This window comes from Pelodiscus sinensis, chromosome 1 (assembly GCF_052426305.1).
Source record: "Pelodiscus sinensis isolate ZL-2025 chromosome 1, ASM5242630v1, whole genome shotgun sequence".
NCBI lineage: Eukaryota > Metazoa > Chordata > Testudines > Trionychidae > Pelodiscus > Pelodiscus sinensis.
Window position 1 is genome coordinate 61,292,729 of NC_143052.1, and position 19,089 is coordinate 61,311,817.

At 42.5% G+C, this 19,089-nt stretch overlaps 1 protein-coding gene across 7 annotated transcripts in view; it reads left to right on the top strand.

Annotated features, from left to right (window-relative positions):
• USP15 (ubiquitin specific peptidase 15) overlaps positions 1–19,089 on the top strand; it is a 139,140-nt gene that overhangs the window by 59,658 nt on the left and 60,393 nt on the right. For 4 of the 7 annotated variants that reach the window (XM_075930758.2, XM_075930768.2, XM_075930775.2 and 1 more), the window contains 3 exons: positions 2,837–2,982; positions 7,512–7,573; positions 18,273–18,356. In XM_075930758.2, the coding sequence (XP_075786873.1) occupies positions 2,837–2,982; positions 7,512–7,573; positions 18,273–18,356 (292 nt within the window). Of the gene's footprint in view, positions 1–2,836; positions 2,983–6,436; positions 6,484–7,509; positions 7,574–18,272; positions 18,357–19,089 lie in introns of those variants that run through there. The other 3 variants (XM_075930798.2, XM_075930764.2, XM_075930807.2) reach the window with 3 other exon arrangements.

Consider the following 19,089-nt stretch of genomic DNA (forward strand, 5'->3'; position numbering starts at 1 on the left):
CGGGGAGCCTCCTACCACATGGACCCGTACCTGGGCTGGGTCTGCGAGGTGGCTGCTTGGAACTGGGGCCATGGTGCAGCTGCTCTTGGGGCCAGGGATGTAGTATTAAAAATATCACTGTGGCCCTTGCCCCAGGATCAGCTGTACACTGGCTCCAGCTGCAGCACACGGGGCAGCTGTCCACCATTTGGCCCTTCCCTGGGAGCAGCTGGGCAACCACCGTGAAGCCCTGATTCCAGCTCCAGCCCTTCCCCAGAGATGGAGCTGTGGCCAGGGTCACTTGATGGCTGCCCAGCTGCTCCCAGGGCAGGCATTGTGGCAGGTGACCGCCAGAGCTGGAACTGGTGTCGCAGTAGGCAGTTACTTATCTTAATTCTGGTTCTTTGAAATGTGTTTATCATATGGATTCCACTGCCCTTCCCCATTGTTATGAAATCCTACTTCTGAGAATCTGTGTTGGCGAAGGAACCAAAAGGATAGATTGAGCCAACCCTGTTTCTTTATCTCCTCAAGTAGAAGTGGGGAGTGCAAGAAAATGGAAGGTGCATACCATCAAGAATGAAATGCATGTGAACTGCACGTTTTGAACCATAGTTACTGCAAAGAAACTAACTTATATGTTTAATCTAAAAATAGATAAATACGTAAATAAATAGATAAATTTGTCAGTGATTGAAAAAAACATTTTTGCTTAATATGATTCAAAATTCATAGAATAAAATTTCACTTCAAACATGAATACTGAATAGTTTGTTAATCAAGCTAACTGAGCACTTATACGCGTTGAAGTGCCCCTGTTATCCTTTCATGAAACACCAATATTGTAGTGGCCTTTTCCCATGAACACAGGTATGCATAACTATTGTGCTGCTGTGAACTCTCTTAGAGGAGGGTCCCTGCTAGCCTGCTGGGGGGATTTAAGGACTGGCACTGGCCAAAGATAAATTGACTTAGAGACCCCTGTCATAATAGTTCACCTGGAGAGTCTGGAATAGCATCACCTTTATATTTTCTATCACAAAAGATTAGTTTTGTACAAGCAGTCCCCGGGTTACATGGATCCGACTTACATCAGATCCCTATTTATAAACGGGGTGAGGCAACCCCGCACTAGTTGCTTCCCCCCAGCAGACCAGGGAGACGCGAAGCTAGCGCCCCCCCACCCCGCCAGCAGACCAGGGAGACAAGGAACGGCTTTTCTCAGCAGACACCTCAGCTTGAGAATAAAGGACTGAGGGAAGTGAGGTGTGGGAGAATAAAACTGAGCTCTGGAGAAATGTTTGGCTAGAGTTTCCCCTATAATATGTACCAGTTCCGACTTACATACAAATTCAACTTAAGAACAAACCTACAGTCCCTATCTTGTACGTAACCCGGGGACTGCCTGTAATGCTAATAATGCTGGCAGATACCGCATTAAATAAATAAAATAATGAAATATTCTTTGCAAAAGACTCCATCAATTAATAGGTAAGTCTCTGATTAAGAAAAACTGTTATGATAAAAAGTTTGAATGGGTTAAATATAATTTCTGACTAAATTGAATCCTCCATTTTAAATTGGTTGATAATTAAATGGATCCAGGGTGCACATGTTTAAGAGCAAAGTTAAAAGTTTAATTTTAAGAAATTATGGAAATGAAGTAATGCAACAATATCTAGGAAACAAAACTGATAAATAAACCAACTGTCCAGTTATAATAAATAGATTCCATAAACCAGGGCATCAGAACTGTTAGATCAGGTATCTACAATGCGAATAATCTAATTTCACTTTCATACTATAAGTATGTTAAGCACTATACAAGGAGTTTGTATGGAAGAGGTATAGTCCAACCATGGTGAAACAAAGTATCTAATAAATAAGGTTGTTTCAAATATAGAATCTATTTGTATAATGTAAACTATCCATACTGATATGTATACTACATAACTAAAATAATGTGTTCAGGAAAATTGTTTTTGCTCACTACAGAAACTGATGGCTGAAGGCTTGCAATATAAGCAACTACCACTATAAATAAATAATATGGAGCCTAACTTTTATTGTTAACCATGTCTCTGTGGGTTTTTCAAATTGGTGCTACTAAATTGCCAGCCTCATAGACCACCATTTTTAGAACAAAACACCACAATCAGCAATGGATTCAGAAATAGTATTTGAATTTGAAAATATTATTCATATTGGAAAATACTCCTTAACTTCAGAACTTTGAGTGCATAGAACAGAAGAAAGTAGTAGTAGAAGAATTCTTGTTAGTAAATCATCATAAATCATTCTTCAGTTTTTTTAAAAGTAGATACATTGTGTACAAATTACTATAACAATATACTTTGGCAAGTAGAAGTGTAGGAGCTGTCAACATTTCAGAAAATAAAAGGGCTTAAGGTTTCATTTATTGTTTACACTCAGCATTGAATTGGAGGAAATTATAACAAAATGTTAATAGCACCTCAGCAGCACTTGCTGGGGTCTTGCAGTCACTCTTTTTAATGTCTGTCTCTTCTCTCCCATATCCAGTACACTCTTATCCAGTGAGTAGATATAGCTTTTTAGATCCTGCTGCCCTCATTATTGCATTTGAAGTGCTTCTCTAGAGCACAATATAATGTAGTGAAGGGGAAGTCAAGAAGGAACTGAAATGGCCCCTCTTGGCAGGAGCCTAGCTGTGGTAGCAACTCCAACCAGCAGCCTCCCATCCTGGCCCCATAAAATCTCTGTTTGTTCACCTGTCCCTACTGTATCCTCAGTGTGTATATTTATCATGAGATTTGATACTTCTGATATGAAGTATTCAACTTTTTCCATTTAATGTTTTTTTCTCTTCTCAATCCAGATACAATTGAAAAAGAGATAAGAAAAATCTTCAATATTCCAAATGAAAGAGAGACCAGATTGTGGAACAAATACATGAGTAATACTTTTGAACCACTGAATAAACCAGACAGTACCATACAGGATGCTGGTTTATACCAGGGACAGGTATTATATAATGCAATTTTGGTTTTCTACCTATACATTTTTTCTTAAATTTAATAATGCATTTCTCTGCTGAATACAGGATGGACCTCTGTGGTCTGGCACCCTTGGGACCTGAACAAGGGAATTTACTGGACCGGGGAGGCCTCCTGTCGCCAGCCTCCCAGGCACCTGCCATCTCTGCTTCTAGCCCCACCTGGCCCCCACTGCCTTCAGCCAGCTGTGCTGCCAGCCCTGGCTGGACCCCTCACCCCTGGGATTCCCCCACTGTGCCGCCTGAGCCCCCTGCTGCAGGTCTGCTAGCCACACTGCGGGGTTCCTTGTGCTGCCTCAGCCCCTGTCGTGTTCATGGCTACATTGCTGGTGGCTCGTGCACAGCTGCTCCCTGTAGCAATGCGCTACCAAAAAGTTCTCCCTAGGTAGCACATTGCTACAGGGAGCAGTTCTGTACAAACCACCACAGCTCTCCATGCCACCTGAGCCCCCTGCAACATGGGGGACTCTCTCCACCACTTGAACCCTTCCCATGGAACTCCTGGCTGCGCCACCAGAGCTCCCTGCGCTGGTGGACCCCCTACCGCAGGGCTCCTTACACTGCCAGAGCCCCCTGCCATAGAGCTCCCAGCTACATCGCAGGATTCCCTGTGCCGCCTGATGCCTCTGGCACTGTGCTCCCCATGTTGCCCATGCCCTCTGCCCACTACCGGCCTCCCTGCCCCTGGCCTCTATGGTCCAGACTGGACCACGGATGTTGCCAGACCAGAGAGTTCCGGTTTAGGGAGGTACAACCTGTACTTGGATTGCTAGTGGTTATTTCTGTGGTAAATAGATCTTCCCCTTTTTTAAAGGTAGTGATATTTGCCTGCTTCCGTCCCCTACACAGAATTTATGTTCAGAATATAGTGCTTGACCAATTAAATCACCAGATTTTTTTAAAATCCCCTAGTAAGTGGGGGTGTCTGAAGAGACTAAACTTTTTCTTTATGCAGAGGGGACTTTCCAGTTGTGAACTAAATGTAATGTGATGTAGTGTTGTCAACTTGAAGCAGTGTGATGGTGTACCCAGTACCACCCCTTCCCCCAGCTAGATGCCCCCGTTCTGGGGCCCGGTGTAGCCTATACTGCTGAATAGGCTACCCTGATAAGGCTTTCCCACGTGGAGGGGAAAGAAGACCCAGGCCCTCCTTCTCTCTGAGTCCCAACCCAGGGCCCTAAGGTTGGGGGACACTCTCTTCCCCTCCCCCCCTTGACCTGACTGGCGTGGTGTCACCTTTAACTTGCCAGTCTGCGGGCTTACTTCCCTAGACCCGCCCAGGGTCCCTTCCTTCCCCTCTGGCAAAGCTCACTCACTGGCAAAGCTCCTGTCCAGGTCGTCCCTGCTTCCCGGGTTCTTCCACTGGGACCCTTCGTCAATGTCTCTCCCCCTCTCTTCCTTAGCGTCTCCTCTCCCTTCCTCCACCTTTCCCTCTGACTCCGGCATGCCCCCTTTTGGGCCTATGCCTGCCTTCAGCGTCCAATCCCCTGCGTCTCTCCCCCGGCCGACACGCCCCTTACCTCTTGGTGTAGCGTCCGGTATCCTGGCAACGGGGTCACGGCCGGCCCCGAGCGTTTGGGACTCTGCACCTGCGTCCACCTCTCACAGAACGGTGGGGCCACGGCTTCCTGCCGCAACGCTGTTTCCCGCGGCCGTGCTAGACGCATGGAAATCGTTCGCCGCAGCCAAGTTGGGAGGCACACCAGCAGCTGTCTCTGGTTGCTCCGGCACCCCTCCTTCTCCGGGGGGGAGGGAAGGAGGTGCCGTGAGTGTGGGGCGCTACCGCCCCGTCAAAAGCAGCCAGCACAGCCTGAAATGCATCAGAAGTTCCGAAGTTCCAAAAATTAATCATAGCATGTAAACTTAGTTCTGGGGAGTGGCTTATATGCTAGTAGAGGGAATAGTCTGGTGTATACTCTTCAGAAAGTATGCTGGAAAAATTGGAAAGGGTTTAGAAAAGAGCAACAAGCATGATTGAATACCTGGAAAATCTGTTGTCCTTCAAGGAGCGTTACTATAGGTGCTCCATAGTAGGCGTCTCGGCGCCCTTGCACTTACATTTGGAACTTTTTAGCAGCAATACGCTGAGTGCTGATGCATATGCAGTGCTCCATTCTTCATAGCAGATAAGATTATTAGTGTAGTTTCTATTTAGAGTTTTTCCCTAGTTAATTCGGGTGCCTTTCCTTACTTCCTTTTTCCTATTAAAAAAAAAATCCTTTTCTTTCCGTACTCTCTTTCCAGTTAATTGGATAGTAATGTCAGGCTGTCTTGAGTTCAAGAGATGTCTTACTTTTAGGTTGTCCATCCCTGTATTGGATGAGCATGCTCAATTCTGTTGTCTGGGGCAAGTTCACTCCCCACAGACATGCCACCATTTTAAAGAGCTTTCCACCAGGTCCTTAAAGGCCAGGGATCTGCAACTTAAGCTCCTAATGATGGAGATGACTGTTAGACCACCATCCGAACCCTTCACTGTCACAAGCCTCTCCACCCCAAACATCTCCCACAGCAGTTTTGGACCGGGGACGGTACCATAGGCACCTTCAGCTAAGAAAATCTCTAAGAGGAAGCATTCCTCTGCTACCACTGAAAGACCTGCAAAAAAGATATCCCCTCAACAGAAGCCTTCCTCAGCACTGATGGCACAGGCTTCTAGGATTAAGCAGGTTCCGGGCACATCTGGCGTGGACAAGTCCTGAGAGGTGGTGCCGACTAAGGAAGCATGCCCTGCAGTCTCAGCACAAAAACCAAAAAAGACTGCATCTGCACCTTCAGTACTAACAGCATTCGCACCAGGACAAGCAGCACCAAAACCCGGTACACCACACCAGAACTAAGGGCATTCGGATCCATCAGCAGAAACTTCATCCAAGATGGTACCGGGGCTCCATACCAAGACTTTTCCACTACCAATGGCAACCATGACTCGCCAGGATGATATCTCTCTATCGCCACAGTGTACCCAGATGACCACACCATCAGTACCATGAATTCCTCCACCGTGCCTGTTGACCATGCAACAAGAATTGTCAGTCACTTTGGTACCAGGGCCTCCCTTCTTCTGCACCAACATCACTTCTACCTTTGAGGGACCAAGCAGGCTTGCTATCCTCTCTAGTTCAGATCTACCCTTTTCTGGTGAGGACAGAAACGATGAGGAAATCTTTCTTTCCTCGTCACTCTTCACCCAAACCTGCCTCACACAGCTACAACAGCAACAACAGCCAAATTTTCATATCTTCTTTCGAAAGAAAAACATTGTCTAGATGCATTCCAAGGGATATACTATCCCTTTTCTGCCCTTCCCCTCAACTCATCCCCTTCCCTGTCCCTCTTCAGGGACTCCTCTCATGAGACTCTCCTACAACAGGAGATAGACAAGCTTCTCACAATAGGGGATATAGAACCCAGATGACCACTGAATAAACCAGACAGTACCATACAGGATGCTGGTTTATACCAGGGACTGAATTGAGAAGTAAATTAGCACAATTTGAAGTGCCTGTTTCACTCCAGCTTGTTGATCTCTGATATGGTTTCCTCTTTTTTTTTTTTTAAACTTATGAAGATTCTGGCTTTTTTATATAGTTCTGAAAATCTGTCACAGATTGTAAATATGAGAGGTTCAAAAACAATAAGGGAGAGACTCATATCTCAGAACAGTTGCTTCAGCCTGGTAAACAATAGCCTTTGAATTTTCTTTAAAGAAACACAGTGTAAACGAGATACATTCTGATTCTTTTTTTGCCCTGGAATTTAAATACAACATCTGTGTTGGCTGCCTTATTTTGCATCTATGAAGACTTTGAGTTTAAGGTACTTCAGCCCCCTGCTCTAACCCAATGCCCCACCCTTCCCCCAGAGCCAGGCACCCTTAGCCCCCTGCTGAAACCCAGTCCCTACCCGCCCCCCAGAGTCAGGCACCCCCGCTCTAACCCTGAGCCCTGCTGCAGGAGGAGTCGATCCAGCACCCACTGCGTCTAACAGCCCTGCAATTCCTCCACTGCCCATGGCAGCTTGGAGCCCCTGCCAGCTGTCACTCCAGCCCAAAAGCCACAGGGCTCAAGTGGAAAATGTCACAAAGGTTTCATTTTCTCCATTATATTTGTCTTCCAAATATCCCTATGACATTTTGAAATGCTGTTATTTATTCCAGTTTTATAAATGGAGCACTTCCTCTTTTGACAAGAGGTGGTTTAGCAACATTCAAATGACCAAGTCCAGATTTGTGGACCAGTATATAGCTTCAGAAGTGATGGGGCACTGAGAGAAAAGTGTCTTCCTCAAAGTTACACAAGAAGTCTGTGGAAGAACAGGGACTAGAACTGGAGATTCCTTGGTCCCAGACTAGTACCCTAATCATGATTCATCTCTATCCTTAAGCCACCAAATCAGCAAGCCTATTAAAAGGTGCAATAGTTTGGAATCATCTCAGCTAAGGTTAATCTGTTGTTACATTATAACTTTTCTCTTTTATTTTTACTTTTTTTGATAGGTACTGGTGATAGAACAAAAAAATGAAGACGGAACATGGCCAAGAGGTCCTTCAACTCCTAAGTAAGTGATAAAACAAATTGCTGCTTGCTACAATGTCTGTGTGTATTTTATCAGGTGTCTCTTTGGTTTTAAGAAAAAGTTAGTTTTTGAAGGTGGTGCATTACTTTAGAGAAAGCTCTGTAAGTGCTAAATATATAGCTTATCTGAGTTACAGACCAAACACTTGGCCGTAACTCGATCTGTTCGTAACTTGGAGCCCATTGAGTTATACGCGACCGCGCTGTTCGTAAGCACCTTTATGACCGCCTTTATGACCGCTCCATGGGAGCTTTGGTCGTAAGTGCGAATGGTCATAACTCGACCGTTCGCAACTCGGGGAGCGGCTGTACATTACTGTGCTCATGAAAAATGTTTAGCAGAAACTGATTTGTAATTGATGTTTCAACTATAGCACAATTTTGTTTACTTCAAACTGTGATTTACTTAATGATGTGGTTTATATTATAGAAAAAAATTGCATTTGAGAGTCATGAGAAACTTTATTATTTTAGACTTTTGTGCCCTTTTTAAGGCACAGTTTTTCTAGTATGAGGATCTGTGTAAATGTGGATTGTATCAATGTTTTTCTTATGTGAAAAATGGAAATAATCTATTTGACATTTAATTTCGCTGTGTGGAGAAGACTCTTACAAAATAATTCCCAGTTTTTTTCTAGGCGAGTATATTATAGTAGGGTTTTTTCCATTATCAACAACAGCTTTGCAAAGTCAAGCAAATAGCCTTGTGTTTTGATTGAGGAATTGTCATGTCCATTTTGCAAGGTGACAATACAGAAATATGAAATCTTGATTTATCTGTTGTGTGTTACATGTATATATTAGTCTTTTCTAGAGGCAAGTTGACAAAATGTTATCTTACAATATCTTTTCTAGACAACTGATATACTAAATCTGAGATTGTTACGCTTAAAAGAAGCACACTGGGTTTTTTTCTGGAGGAGAAGACAATATGCCACATTTATTGATACTATAACAAAGTAGCGCACGCGCACACACGCTCTCGCTCTCGCTCTCCCTCTCCCTCCCTCCCCCTCCCCCCCGGTGGAATAGTTACCCAACTCTGTTGCTTGACCCAACTTATTGGCAAGATAAGTTGAGTACAAGGGTGGAGCCAGGTTCTTGTCAGTCCAGACTGATGCTCCATGGTTGTAGCAGTACCGAACCGGAAGAACCATACAAGACACCCCATCCTTTATAGGATTTTCTTTTTTTGTAAGTCTATGCATTGTGCCTTGTCAGGCCTTAATCAGTCATTCAGCATCACAATCAGTTTTTCTGCGACACACATTTATCAGGAGGTTGTTCTTGCAGTCCTCTGATATCAGTATGCTGACGACCCCTCCTGAGTGTTGTCTTCTGACGAAACTTGTTATTGGTTCCTTATCAAGGGGTGCTTGCCGCTAACTTCAGGGCGTGTCATCTGCTGCAGCCCAGTTTGTGTTTTCAATGTTCTTTAGCTTAGTTGATAATTATTTGGTGCTTCTCAGTCTCCAGCCCCTCTTCTGACCATTTGGGTGTGCAGTGTCCATCACACTTTTCTCTCCTAAAACATTCTCTCTCATTCACACAAACAAAACATTTACACAAATGCAGCACAAAACAAAGGGTACTTCTAGTCACTTTTAATGAAGTAATGTTGAAAGACTCCGTAAAACTCTTTTCTATCTATTACAAGGCCTTACCTAATATTAACATCACTATGTATTACAATATTCCATTCCTTCAGTTTAACATCAGAACTTGCTAACATTAAACAGAGCTGGAGCTAAGATAACAAAGCTGCCTGGTCTATCTGAGACCTACATATTGTGTTTAAGTTTAATCTAAACCTTATGCTATAACATACATTCATTATAACTAACTTATTACCTGCAAAATTACAAGGCTACAAGATTAAAAATCCATATTGCTGCATGTGTTCCAATCCAGAGTTCATGTCGTAGAGCACTATATTACAGTACATAGTTTAATTCATGTTTTGTCTTATTTACCTGAGGTAGAGTAGTTCACTCTGTTTGATTGTGCATTAAGGTGACTTTTTATTATTGTGTAACATTTTTCTTACAATAGACTTTATTTTAGAACTGGCTGAAAATTTTATGATTGAGAAAATGCTGATTTGACACAATTGAAATATTTCTAAAAAACACTTTGATTTTCATCAAACTTTTCACCAGAATTATTTAAGTATTTTGTTTTGACATTATTTTGACTTTTTCTTATAAATGCACTATATAATCAAAACAAAGTGATTTGACTGTTGGAAATGAAACATTTTGACTTTTCATTCTGATTTGGGATGTAAAGAAATTTTATTTCTTCTGGAATGAAAATTGCATATTTTTCCAGCTCTGCTTGCTTTCTTGTTTTCAAATAGCATCTCTGTTTTGTCCAATATGTCTCCAAATTCACCAGTCTGTTAGGTGGAACAATAACATATTGTAAGGGTATGTCTAGATGACATGCCTCTGCCGACAGAGGCATGTAAAATAGGCTACCCGACATAGTCAATGAAGCGGGGATTTAAATATCCCCGGCTTCATTAAAATAAAAATGGCTGCTGCGTTGTGCCAGCTCAGCTGATCGTCGGTACAGCACGCGAGTCAAGACGTGGATCGGTCGACAAGGGAAGCCTTTGTCGACTGCTCCCTTATGCCTCGTGAACGGTAGCAGTCGACAAAGGCGTCCCTTGTCGACCGATCCACGTCTTGACTCGCGTGTTGTGCCAACGATCAGCTGAGCTGGTACAGCGCGGTGGCCATTTTTATTTTAATGAAGCCGAGGATATGTAAATCCCCGCTTCATTGACTACGTTGGGTAGCCTATTTTACATGCCTCTGTTGGCAGAGGCATGTAATCTAGACATACCCTAACTGACCAACAACTTATCTGGGCTAGATAAGTGGGTGAAAATGAAAGATGGTTCTGGCTATGATGCTCTCGTCAGGACTCAGGAAATTCTAGATTTAATCTCCAACAGTACTCTAATTTGATAACAGCTGAATGGCACTCTGCTTATGTTAAATCTATGAGAAAATGGGAATATGGTATACTTTGGCTTCAGCTTCAAAATCTTCAAGCAAAAAATCAAAGCCTTTGATCCAAACCAAAGAAGTAGGCTAGAGCTGGCTTCTGGCACCCCCACTCCCTCCTGCCTGTGGTCACACAATCCCTTCCCTTGGTCACAGCTCCCTCATAGACCCTGCACTTCCCTCCTACATGCCCCCCCATGCCATAATCCTCTACTCCACCCATACTCCCCCACCGACCATGAACACCTTTCTGCACCCCAATACACTGCCTCTGGTCACCAATACACTGCCTCTACATCCCTTTCCTCAGGACAACTCTTTTCCAGATCCTGAATCCCTTCTTACACCCCTCCTCCCAAGACAGAATTGTCTCCGGTACCCATACCCCCCCCGACCGTGCACCCCAGTCTTCTGCCCTGGGTCACAACCGTCTTCTTCACCTAGACTTCCTCTCAGACACCACACCCTCTCTTGCATCCCAGTCCACTATTTCAAGCTCCTTTTTGCACCCAACCTCCGTCCTAGACCCCATACCCCCCCCATAGAAAAGTAAAGCCCTTGACCACTTACCGAAATCTTGGTGTGTCTCCCTAGCAAAATTATTGCCCACCCCGATGTAGGTCATATATTGTATTAATGCATCAACACAATGTATTAGCTTCTAATGCATTCACAACTTACTTTCATTTGTGAAATAAACATCAAGTGTGCTAATTATTTTAGTATGTGAGAGAGATTTTTTCCACCTTACAATTTTAGCAAAGTACAGTGGCATTAGTGATGTTTGTTCTACAGGCTTCACATCAGAAAAGCAAGAGCGTTGCAGTTTAAGATTGTGGTAGATTTGTGAAGAGATTGAAAGACTCAAATCTTGTCTTCCTTTACTATGCCTGTTTCCAGCCAGTTTTATTCTATCACTTGCTTGTTGCTCTGGGGAATAGAAAATGTCCTACAATATAACTGCAAATAGATTCATTTTTTCTTTACTTTGACAATTGGTTCTTGAGTGTATCTTCCAGGAAAGATGCTTTTTGAGTTCCTTGTGTTTATTTTGACATGCTAAGTTCATGTTTATATATCAGTCCAATTTCACTTAAATATGTCAGAAACTTTTCTATTATAGAATATTACAACTTAGAATTCCATGAACAGAAAGTTTGCTCTGAATCCAGCAAATAAGAGTAAATTTCTTTACTGTAAGAAAACTCAACCTGAGATCTGTCTTGAGGATATGACAACAATCAAAAACTGTTGGATAATAGAAACATGACAAGGCAAGGATCTGTGGCACTAAGGGTATGTCTACATTGCAACGCTGTTTCAGGATACTGGAGTATCCCGCAATAGCTAGCCCGCATCTTCACAGCAAGCCTGTTATTTTGGGCTCGCTATTCTGACATCCTTGTAAACCTCATTCTACAATGAATAAAGGATGTTTCAGAATAGTGCTTTATTTCGAAATTTGGCACTGCGTATACAGCTTCAAATGACGAAATAAGCTATTTCAAAATAGCATTGAAATAAGATATACAATTTTCCTAGCTCAAATTGTGTATCTTATTTCGAGTTACGGTGCAGTATAGATGCACTCTAAAAGAGGTTGGCAAGACTACAATACAATCAAATCAGAAGCTACCAACAAAAGGACAGAACTACCTGTAATGAGTTTTGTTTTCTAGATGTTTTGCATTATATGTTTGTGAAACAGATAAGTTTTAGGGCAGTATAAATAAATCTATTTTATTTTGTATTGAGCCCCTGATTTCACTTTCATCAAAAGCATCTTTTATTTTATTTTCCATTTGTCACACTGACCTTCTTTTCGTCTTCTACTCTATCATGATCTCATCTTTCAGGCAAGCCTTGTAAAGCATATTAGTCCCCTACTGAAGCAAGCCATACTTTATATTTACTCTAGAAAAGTGAGGATTAGAAATGTAAATGTAATCTTAGATCAGGCAACAATCCATTCTGTCAATAGCTTCCTTTTCAGGTTTTTAGAATTGTTTTCAGCATTTAAAATGAGATGACTTCAAAGTCCCTTATATTAATCTATCATGGATATCTTGAAACATAACCAGAAGAGAAATTGTTACACACTTCTTTCTGTCCTTAATCATAGCCTAGAAGCTGAGAATATATGGATATAATTATAATAAAAATGGCTTTTTATATTATGTTTTCTCCTGGCAACCTGCAGATATATTGTTGACTTAAGAATTTGAGGTGCATTATATGCTCAGATGACTTATGTGACTTGAGTTTTATTTAAGATTTCAACATATATGTACAAGTAGCCTGAAGTTTTTGCTCCTTTTCTGGATAATACAATAAGCTTCCCCTCCCACACCCCCAGCCTCATGTATATTTGATCACTTTTTTTACAAAAGTATACAGGCAGTCCCCGAGTTATGCGGATCCGACTTATGTCGGATCCGCACTTACGAACGGGGCTTTTCTCGCCCCGGAACTCGCGGCTGGTGGGACCACCCAGACGCGCAGTGGTCCCGCCACAGAGTCCTCCGGAGCGAGAAAAGCTGCTCCGGGTGTCCCTGGTCTGCTGGGGAGGTCCCCAGCAGACCAGGGACACCCCGAGCACAGCCGCAGAGGCAAAGCCTTGGAAGCGTGGGACCCCTTTCTGGAGCAAAGCCTTGGAAGCGCGGGACCCCGCCGCCTCTGCGGCTTTGCTCGGGGTGTCCCTGGTCTGCTGGGGACCCCTCCCAGCAGACCAGGGACACCCCGAGCAGACCTGGGACACCCGGAGCAAAGCCTTGGAGGTGCGGGACCCCCCGCCTCTGCGGCTTTGCTCTGGGTGTCCCTGGTCTGCTGGGGACCCCCCCCAGGGACACCCTCCTCCCTCCGCCCATAGCCTTAGAGAATCACCAAGGGTTATCGTGTGGGCCTCAGAATTAATGTTTATCCCAGAAATGAAGATAGTGGTTGGCAACTCTGGAAGAAAAGCTCAGAAGGGCAGATTAAAAGAGGATAATAGACAAGTTAGGTCAGAGTTAAAAGCAGCAGCCATAGGGATGGATAATAAAATAGTGACATGGATTACTGCTTATTTAACTGTGGTGCTGAAAATCTTTTCAGCAAGCCAGAAGAAAAAATAAATGACAAACTGGACACTATGAATAGTCGAATAAATGATCAAGTAGTAGATATTACAGGCATGGACTCTAGAATTATTAGATTTGAGAAGGGCCATACAAAATCAAGTGGAGAGATTTGCAGCCTTGGAACCTCAAGTTAAAATATAAACCAATGGGAAGATTAGTAAAAATACTAGGACCATGGGATTGCAATGGGGGGGCAAAGACCAAATACCCCATAAAATACTTTCAAACATATACAGGCAGTCCCCAAGTTACGCGGATCCGACTTACGTCAGATCCGCACTTACGAACGGGGCTTTCTTGCCCCGGAGCTTGCAGGCAGTGGGACCGCCCAGAGCGCAGTGGTCCCGCCACCTCGACCTCCGGGGCGAGAAAAGCTGCTCCGGGTGCCCCTAGTCTGCTGGGGACCGTCTCCAGCAGACCAGAGACACCTGGAGCAAAGCCGGAGAGGCGGAGGGGTCCCGCACCTCTGAGGCTTTGCTCTGGTCCCTCCGCCTCCCTGGCTTTGCTCCGGGTGTCCCTGGTCTGCTGGAGACGGTCCCCAGCAAACCAGAGGCACCGGGAGCAAAGCCGCAGAGGCGCGGCACCCCGCCGCCACTGCGGCTTTGTTCCCCGTGTCCCTGGTCTGCTGGGGGGGGGGGGGCGCAGCTAGTGCCTCCCCCCCCCCCAGCAGACCAGGCTTTTGTTGTGGACCCTGGGGTAGAGCAGCCGGGGTGCTGCTGGGTTGGTCCTGCAAGGACCTACCTGGCAGCCCAGCTGTTCTGTCCCAGGCTCGAGATTCAGCAGCTGTTGAAACTGATCAGTGGCTGATTCCAGGAAGCTGGGGGCAAAGCAATTCTGCCTCCAGCTTCCTGTAGTCAGCCCCTGGTCAGTTTCAGCAGCAGCGGCTGAATCTGGAGCCAGTTCCGACTTACCTACAAATTCAACTTAAGAACAAACCTATAGTCCCTTTCTTGTACGTAACCCGGGGACTGCCTGTATTAGAAAAGCCTCAACTCTACTGGGCAAATCAGATCAACTTAAAATGGCATACTAGTTTAGACAAGCAGCGAGCAATGGATATTTGACTGGACCACCTCCTGTCAAAATACAATCACACAACTTTAGAGACCAAGTTTTTATTCTGAATTCAGCTAGGAAGTTGAAAGAAGTAAAAGTGGATGGTAACTTAGTTGTCTTCTATTACAACTATTCTCAGGCCCATCCTTACAAGTTGTGGAGCCCTGTGCAACTGAGTCCCCAAGCTTCTGCTGGGGTCCAGGTGATTCCTCTTCTGCCCTTTCCCCGTGTGGCCCCTGCTAGGTTTGACCGCCTTCCCTTCTCTCACAGATGTTGCTGTGGGCCTGGTGCTTCCCTCCTCCTCACCTCCTCTCTCCCCCAGGACAGCTCATGCCAGGAGTCTGGGGCATCCTCCCAACACTTCCAGGAGCCATGGGCTCCCCCATCCATGTGGTTGGGGTGTCCCTCCTGCCTGCCCCCAGCATTGCTTCTCTTGTCCCGTCTTCCTTCTGCCCGCCATAGGGTACTTGGAGGCTTCTCTGATGCTGAAGCAAATCTGCAGAGGCTGTGGGCTCCTCTCTGCCCTCAGTTTGGCAGCAGAGATCCCTCATTTGCTGGTTCCTGCTCGCTGCGTTCGCTTGAAAGTAGGAATAAGGGATCTTCCGGAAAAGGCTTTATTTTCCGCAAGATCCTGTCTAGACTGGCGCTTTTCTCCGGCAAAACCCTGAGCCGGAAAAAAGCGGCAGCCATGTTCATTCAAATGCCGTGGGGGATATTTAAATCCCCCGCGGCATTTGCAATTCCGAAGTGTCTCATTAGCATCCCTTTTCTGGAAAAGGGTGTCAGTGTAGACACAGCCAACATGAATAACGTGCCAATGATAGTATATCCTTTTTCCATGATTCCCCTTACACCTCCTAAAAAGTCCTCAAGAAATGTAAGTTATTCAGATATTCATGTGATCAAATAAAAAAACAGGAATTAAAATGAAAATGGCTGTAATGTCCAGATGAAATGAAAGTTGTCCCTGCCATACTTGGAGATATTATATCAGGGCTATTCAACTTTGGAACCCCAGGGGCCACAGTGATGATACTCACAGCACATGCCAAGGGCCACAACTTAAATGTGGTTGCATATACATGCAAATTTATGCAAATAGCTTATTTCACACTGACGGGCATGAATACAAAGATTAATGCAAGACTACACAACATGCAGGTCCCAAGTAAATAATTTCTGCTGTTATTAATAAAATGCAATATTTTACCCAGTTTCCACCCATATGACAGCACTTTTAATGAACAGCAGAACTTGACTTAAATCAGCAGTTCTTATTCTATCACTGCTATAACCAAGAACTTTGTAATTATTGTATCTAACCAATTTTAATTCTCTCCTTTCTTTTATAAATAAAAGTTTAGCTTTTAGATACTATAGGATTGGTGGCAGCATGGTTTTGAGATAACATCTGAGCTGTATAATGACTCACCGTAGTGGAGCATGTTCCCATTGGAGGGCATGTTCAAAGGATCCCACCCATGGGCTGCTTGTTGAGCCCTCATAAATCCAAACTGCACTGTGGGCCGCAAACAAATGGGCCTTGGGTTGAATGTTGAGTAGCCCTGGATTATATGGTGGCACAAATTAGACAGTATTGGAATGGGTCATTAATAGAGAGAATCCATCATGGATACAGATAGAGTAGTGTGACATTATTTGATTAAAATATGCCCATATATATCATTGTTGCAACTGCTGTTATATATTTGAAACAAATCTTGTACAGAGTTTGGCATGTAAAAGATCCATGTGAAGGTTATTATTTGTAGAATGTGATCAATATTGGCTCTATGCCTATATTTCAAATGTTTGCTCCTGAGGTAATGCCCAAAAGGTATTTAGCTATCACATCTTGAAGGGAGTGCTCAAATTAAGAAGCTTATCAAGGAAACTTAATTCACAATGGACCATACTGGATACTTCAAACCAGAGTGTGGGTAATGACTTCAGCTGTGACTAAGCAGAATTATGCATGGACGTGTGACTTGCCCATGTGACTCCATGTTCCATCTTCACCTGTAATTTTCCACACTAAAACATGAACCAGGGGTTGCCTCCTAGAATTAATAGACAACAGTTTTAAAACAAGTATAAGGAAGTACTTCTCTTGGCAATAAGTTCCATAGTTTGACTGTCCATTGTATGATGTTGTGAAGTCCAAAAGTATAAGTGGGTTCAAAAAAGAATTAAATAACTTCATGGGGGATAGGCCCACCGGTGGCTATGAGGCAAGATGGTTAGGGCCAGGACATAACTGCCAGCTCCTAAACTTCCAGCGTATGGGACTGGACAACTCTTGAATTGTCCTGTTTTGTTCATTCCCTCTGAAAATCTCTGTCATTTCCCTCCATCAGATACAGGATACTGAGCTTTATGGACCATTGGTTTAACCTAGTCTGGCCATTCTGACTAGGAAGAGAGGGTGATTTAAATTATAACGTTGGAAGAATACACAATATCAGAAGGCCGAAAGGATTTTCATGATCCAAGTAATTATCTTTTCCCAGTGGCCATATCTTATGACTTTATTTCTTGGAAGCACTAGGAGCTAGTTGTTTGTTAAATATTTTAAAATAAGTGTTTAATCTCACATGGAGAGTTCTTGTAAGATAATCTATAAGATTCTGCCTGACACTTGCATGCCATAATATTACAGTCCTAGGTCACCTGGGGGCCAGGCTTGATCCAAAGCCTAATTAGGATAGTGTGTTTTTACAGTTTTCCATGTTTTTTGTGTAGAGCTCAAATGGCAGCCAAGGCAAAACAGCAGATTATGCTGTACATTAATTACATGTAATTGTTACAACTCTGAAGATCATTTTTATTGAAAACATTCAACAACTCCAACTTCATAGTTTTTAAAAGGACGTTGTATATCTTAAATGTACAATGAATATAATGCTCTGATTTGACTTAGCTGAGTAAACGTGAAATTCCTAATATTTTGCAGCTCCAGCAATTTCTATTAATGTCTATCAGTCAGTTAAAAGAAAAACAAGTGATATAATTTTGCTTTTAAATGGCTAAATTTACACTAATCTGAGAATACTTATCTTTTAAAAAACATGTATTCTTAATTTTGTTACAAATGACACTTTCATATCTCATCTCAAAAGCCATTTAATATTGAGAAATTAATCAATATTTAGAAGAAAAACGCATCTGCTTTATTTTGTTGCCTTAGTGTGGGCTGATAAACTTTTTGGCATTCTTTTTAGGCCATTTTTGTCTTATTTGAGTTATTTCTGAGCTACCCAGTGTGATATGAAAGTTTGACATGAAGTGTTATGAAATAATTCATTTTACTTTTAAGATGATGCATTTTGAAGCTGGAAACTATTGTCCTGAATATTTAGTGTTCTACTCATAAGAATTTTATTTTTTCATACTTATTTACATACATTGTTCATCTATTTAGCTTTTTCTTTTTCATGATTAATTTTAATATCTCAGCATTTTTATCTAATTTAACATTTTCATATTTTTAAAGGTCCCCAGGTGCATCCAATTTTTCAACTTTACCAAAGATCTCTCCATCTCTATCAAATAATTATAACAACATCAACAACAGAAAGTAAGCAACATATCTTAAGAACTTTTTTATTTAATTGAAATCTCCCAAATATGACTTGGAAATGTCCTTGTTTTTTACCTTTTTTTAATTGGGGAATTAATTTTGTTTTGACAATGCTCAGGTTGTAGTTCCTTTATTATTAGTCAACATTTATAGTATGTCTACCTAGTTGTGTCTAGGTGTCAGAAGTTTGATATTATTTTGTGAAAATGATTGTTTTGCTTGAATATTGTAACAAAGATGCTCAGTGAAAAGAAAGCCTTTTATCTTTTTTAAAATGTATTTTCTTTTGTCAGTTTTACATTTCAAATTTGAACTTCCATACTTTTTTTTTTAGGAACTGGTATATTTAATAAGACAGAAATCTTAATTATAAAAAAAAAAAGCTTTCTCTGTCAAGTGGCTGCTTAGTCTATAATTCCTTCACAGCACAGTATAGTATCCTGTAAAAAACCAGCAGTGAAATGAAGTTTCCATTTTTCTACAGCCTTACAGTAAAGCTGATTTCAAATGTCTGAAACCAGAAATAGCCTGTCTTGAAGACAAACTGGGGAAAAAATCTTGCCATACCGATTTAATTTAAAATATTTTCTTCCAAATGTGTGTGCGCTATGTTTAAATTTTAACTTAAATGTTAACTTAATTTTTAAATGTAATATTAAATATTTTATACAACATCTTCCAGTTAAATACTGCATTTATGAGAAATAATTTTTCATATAGATTGAAGTGT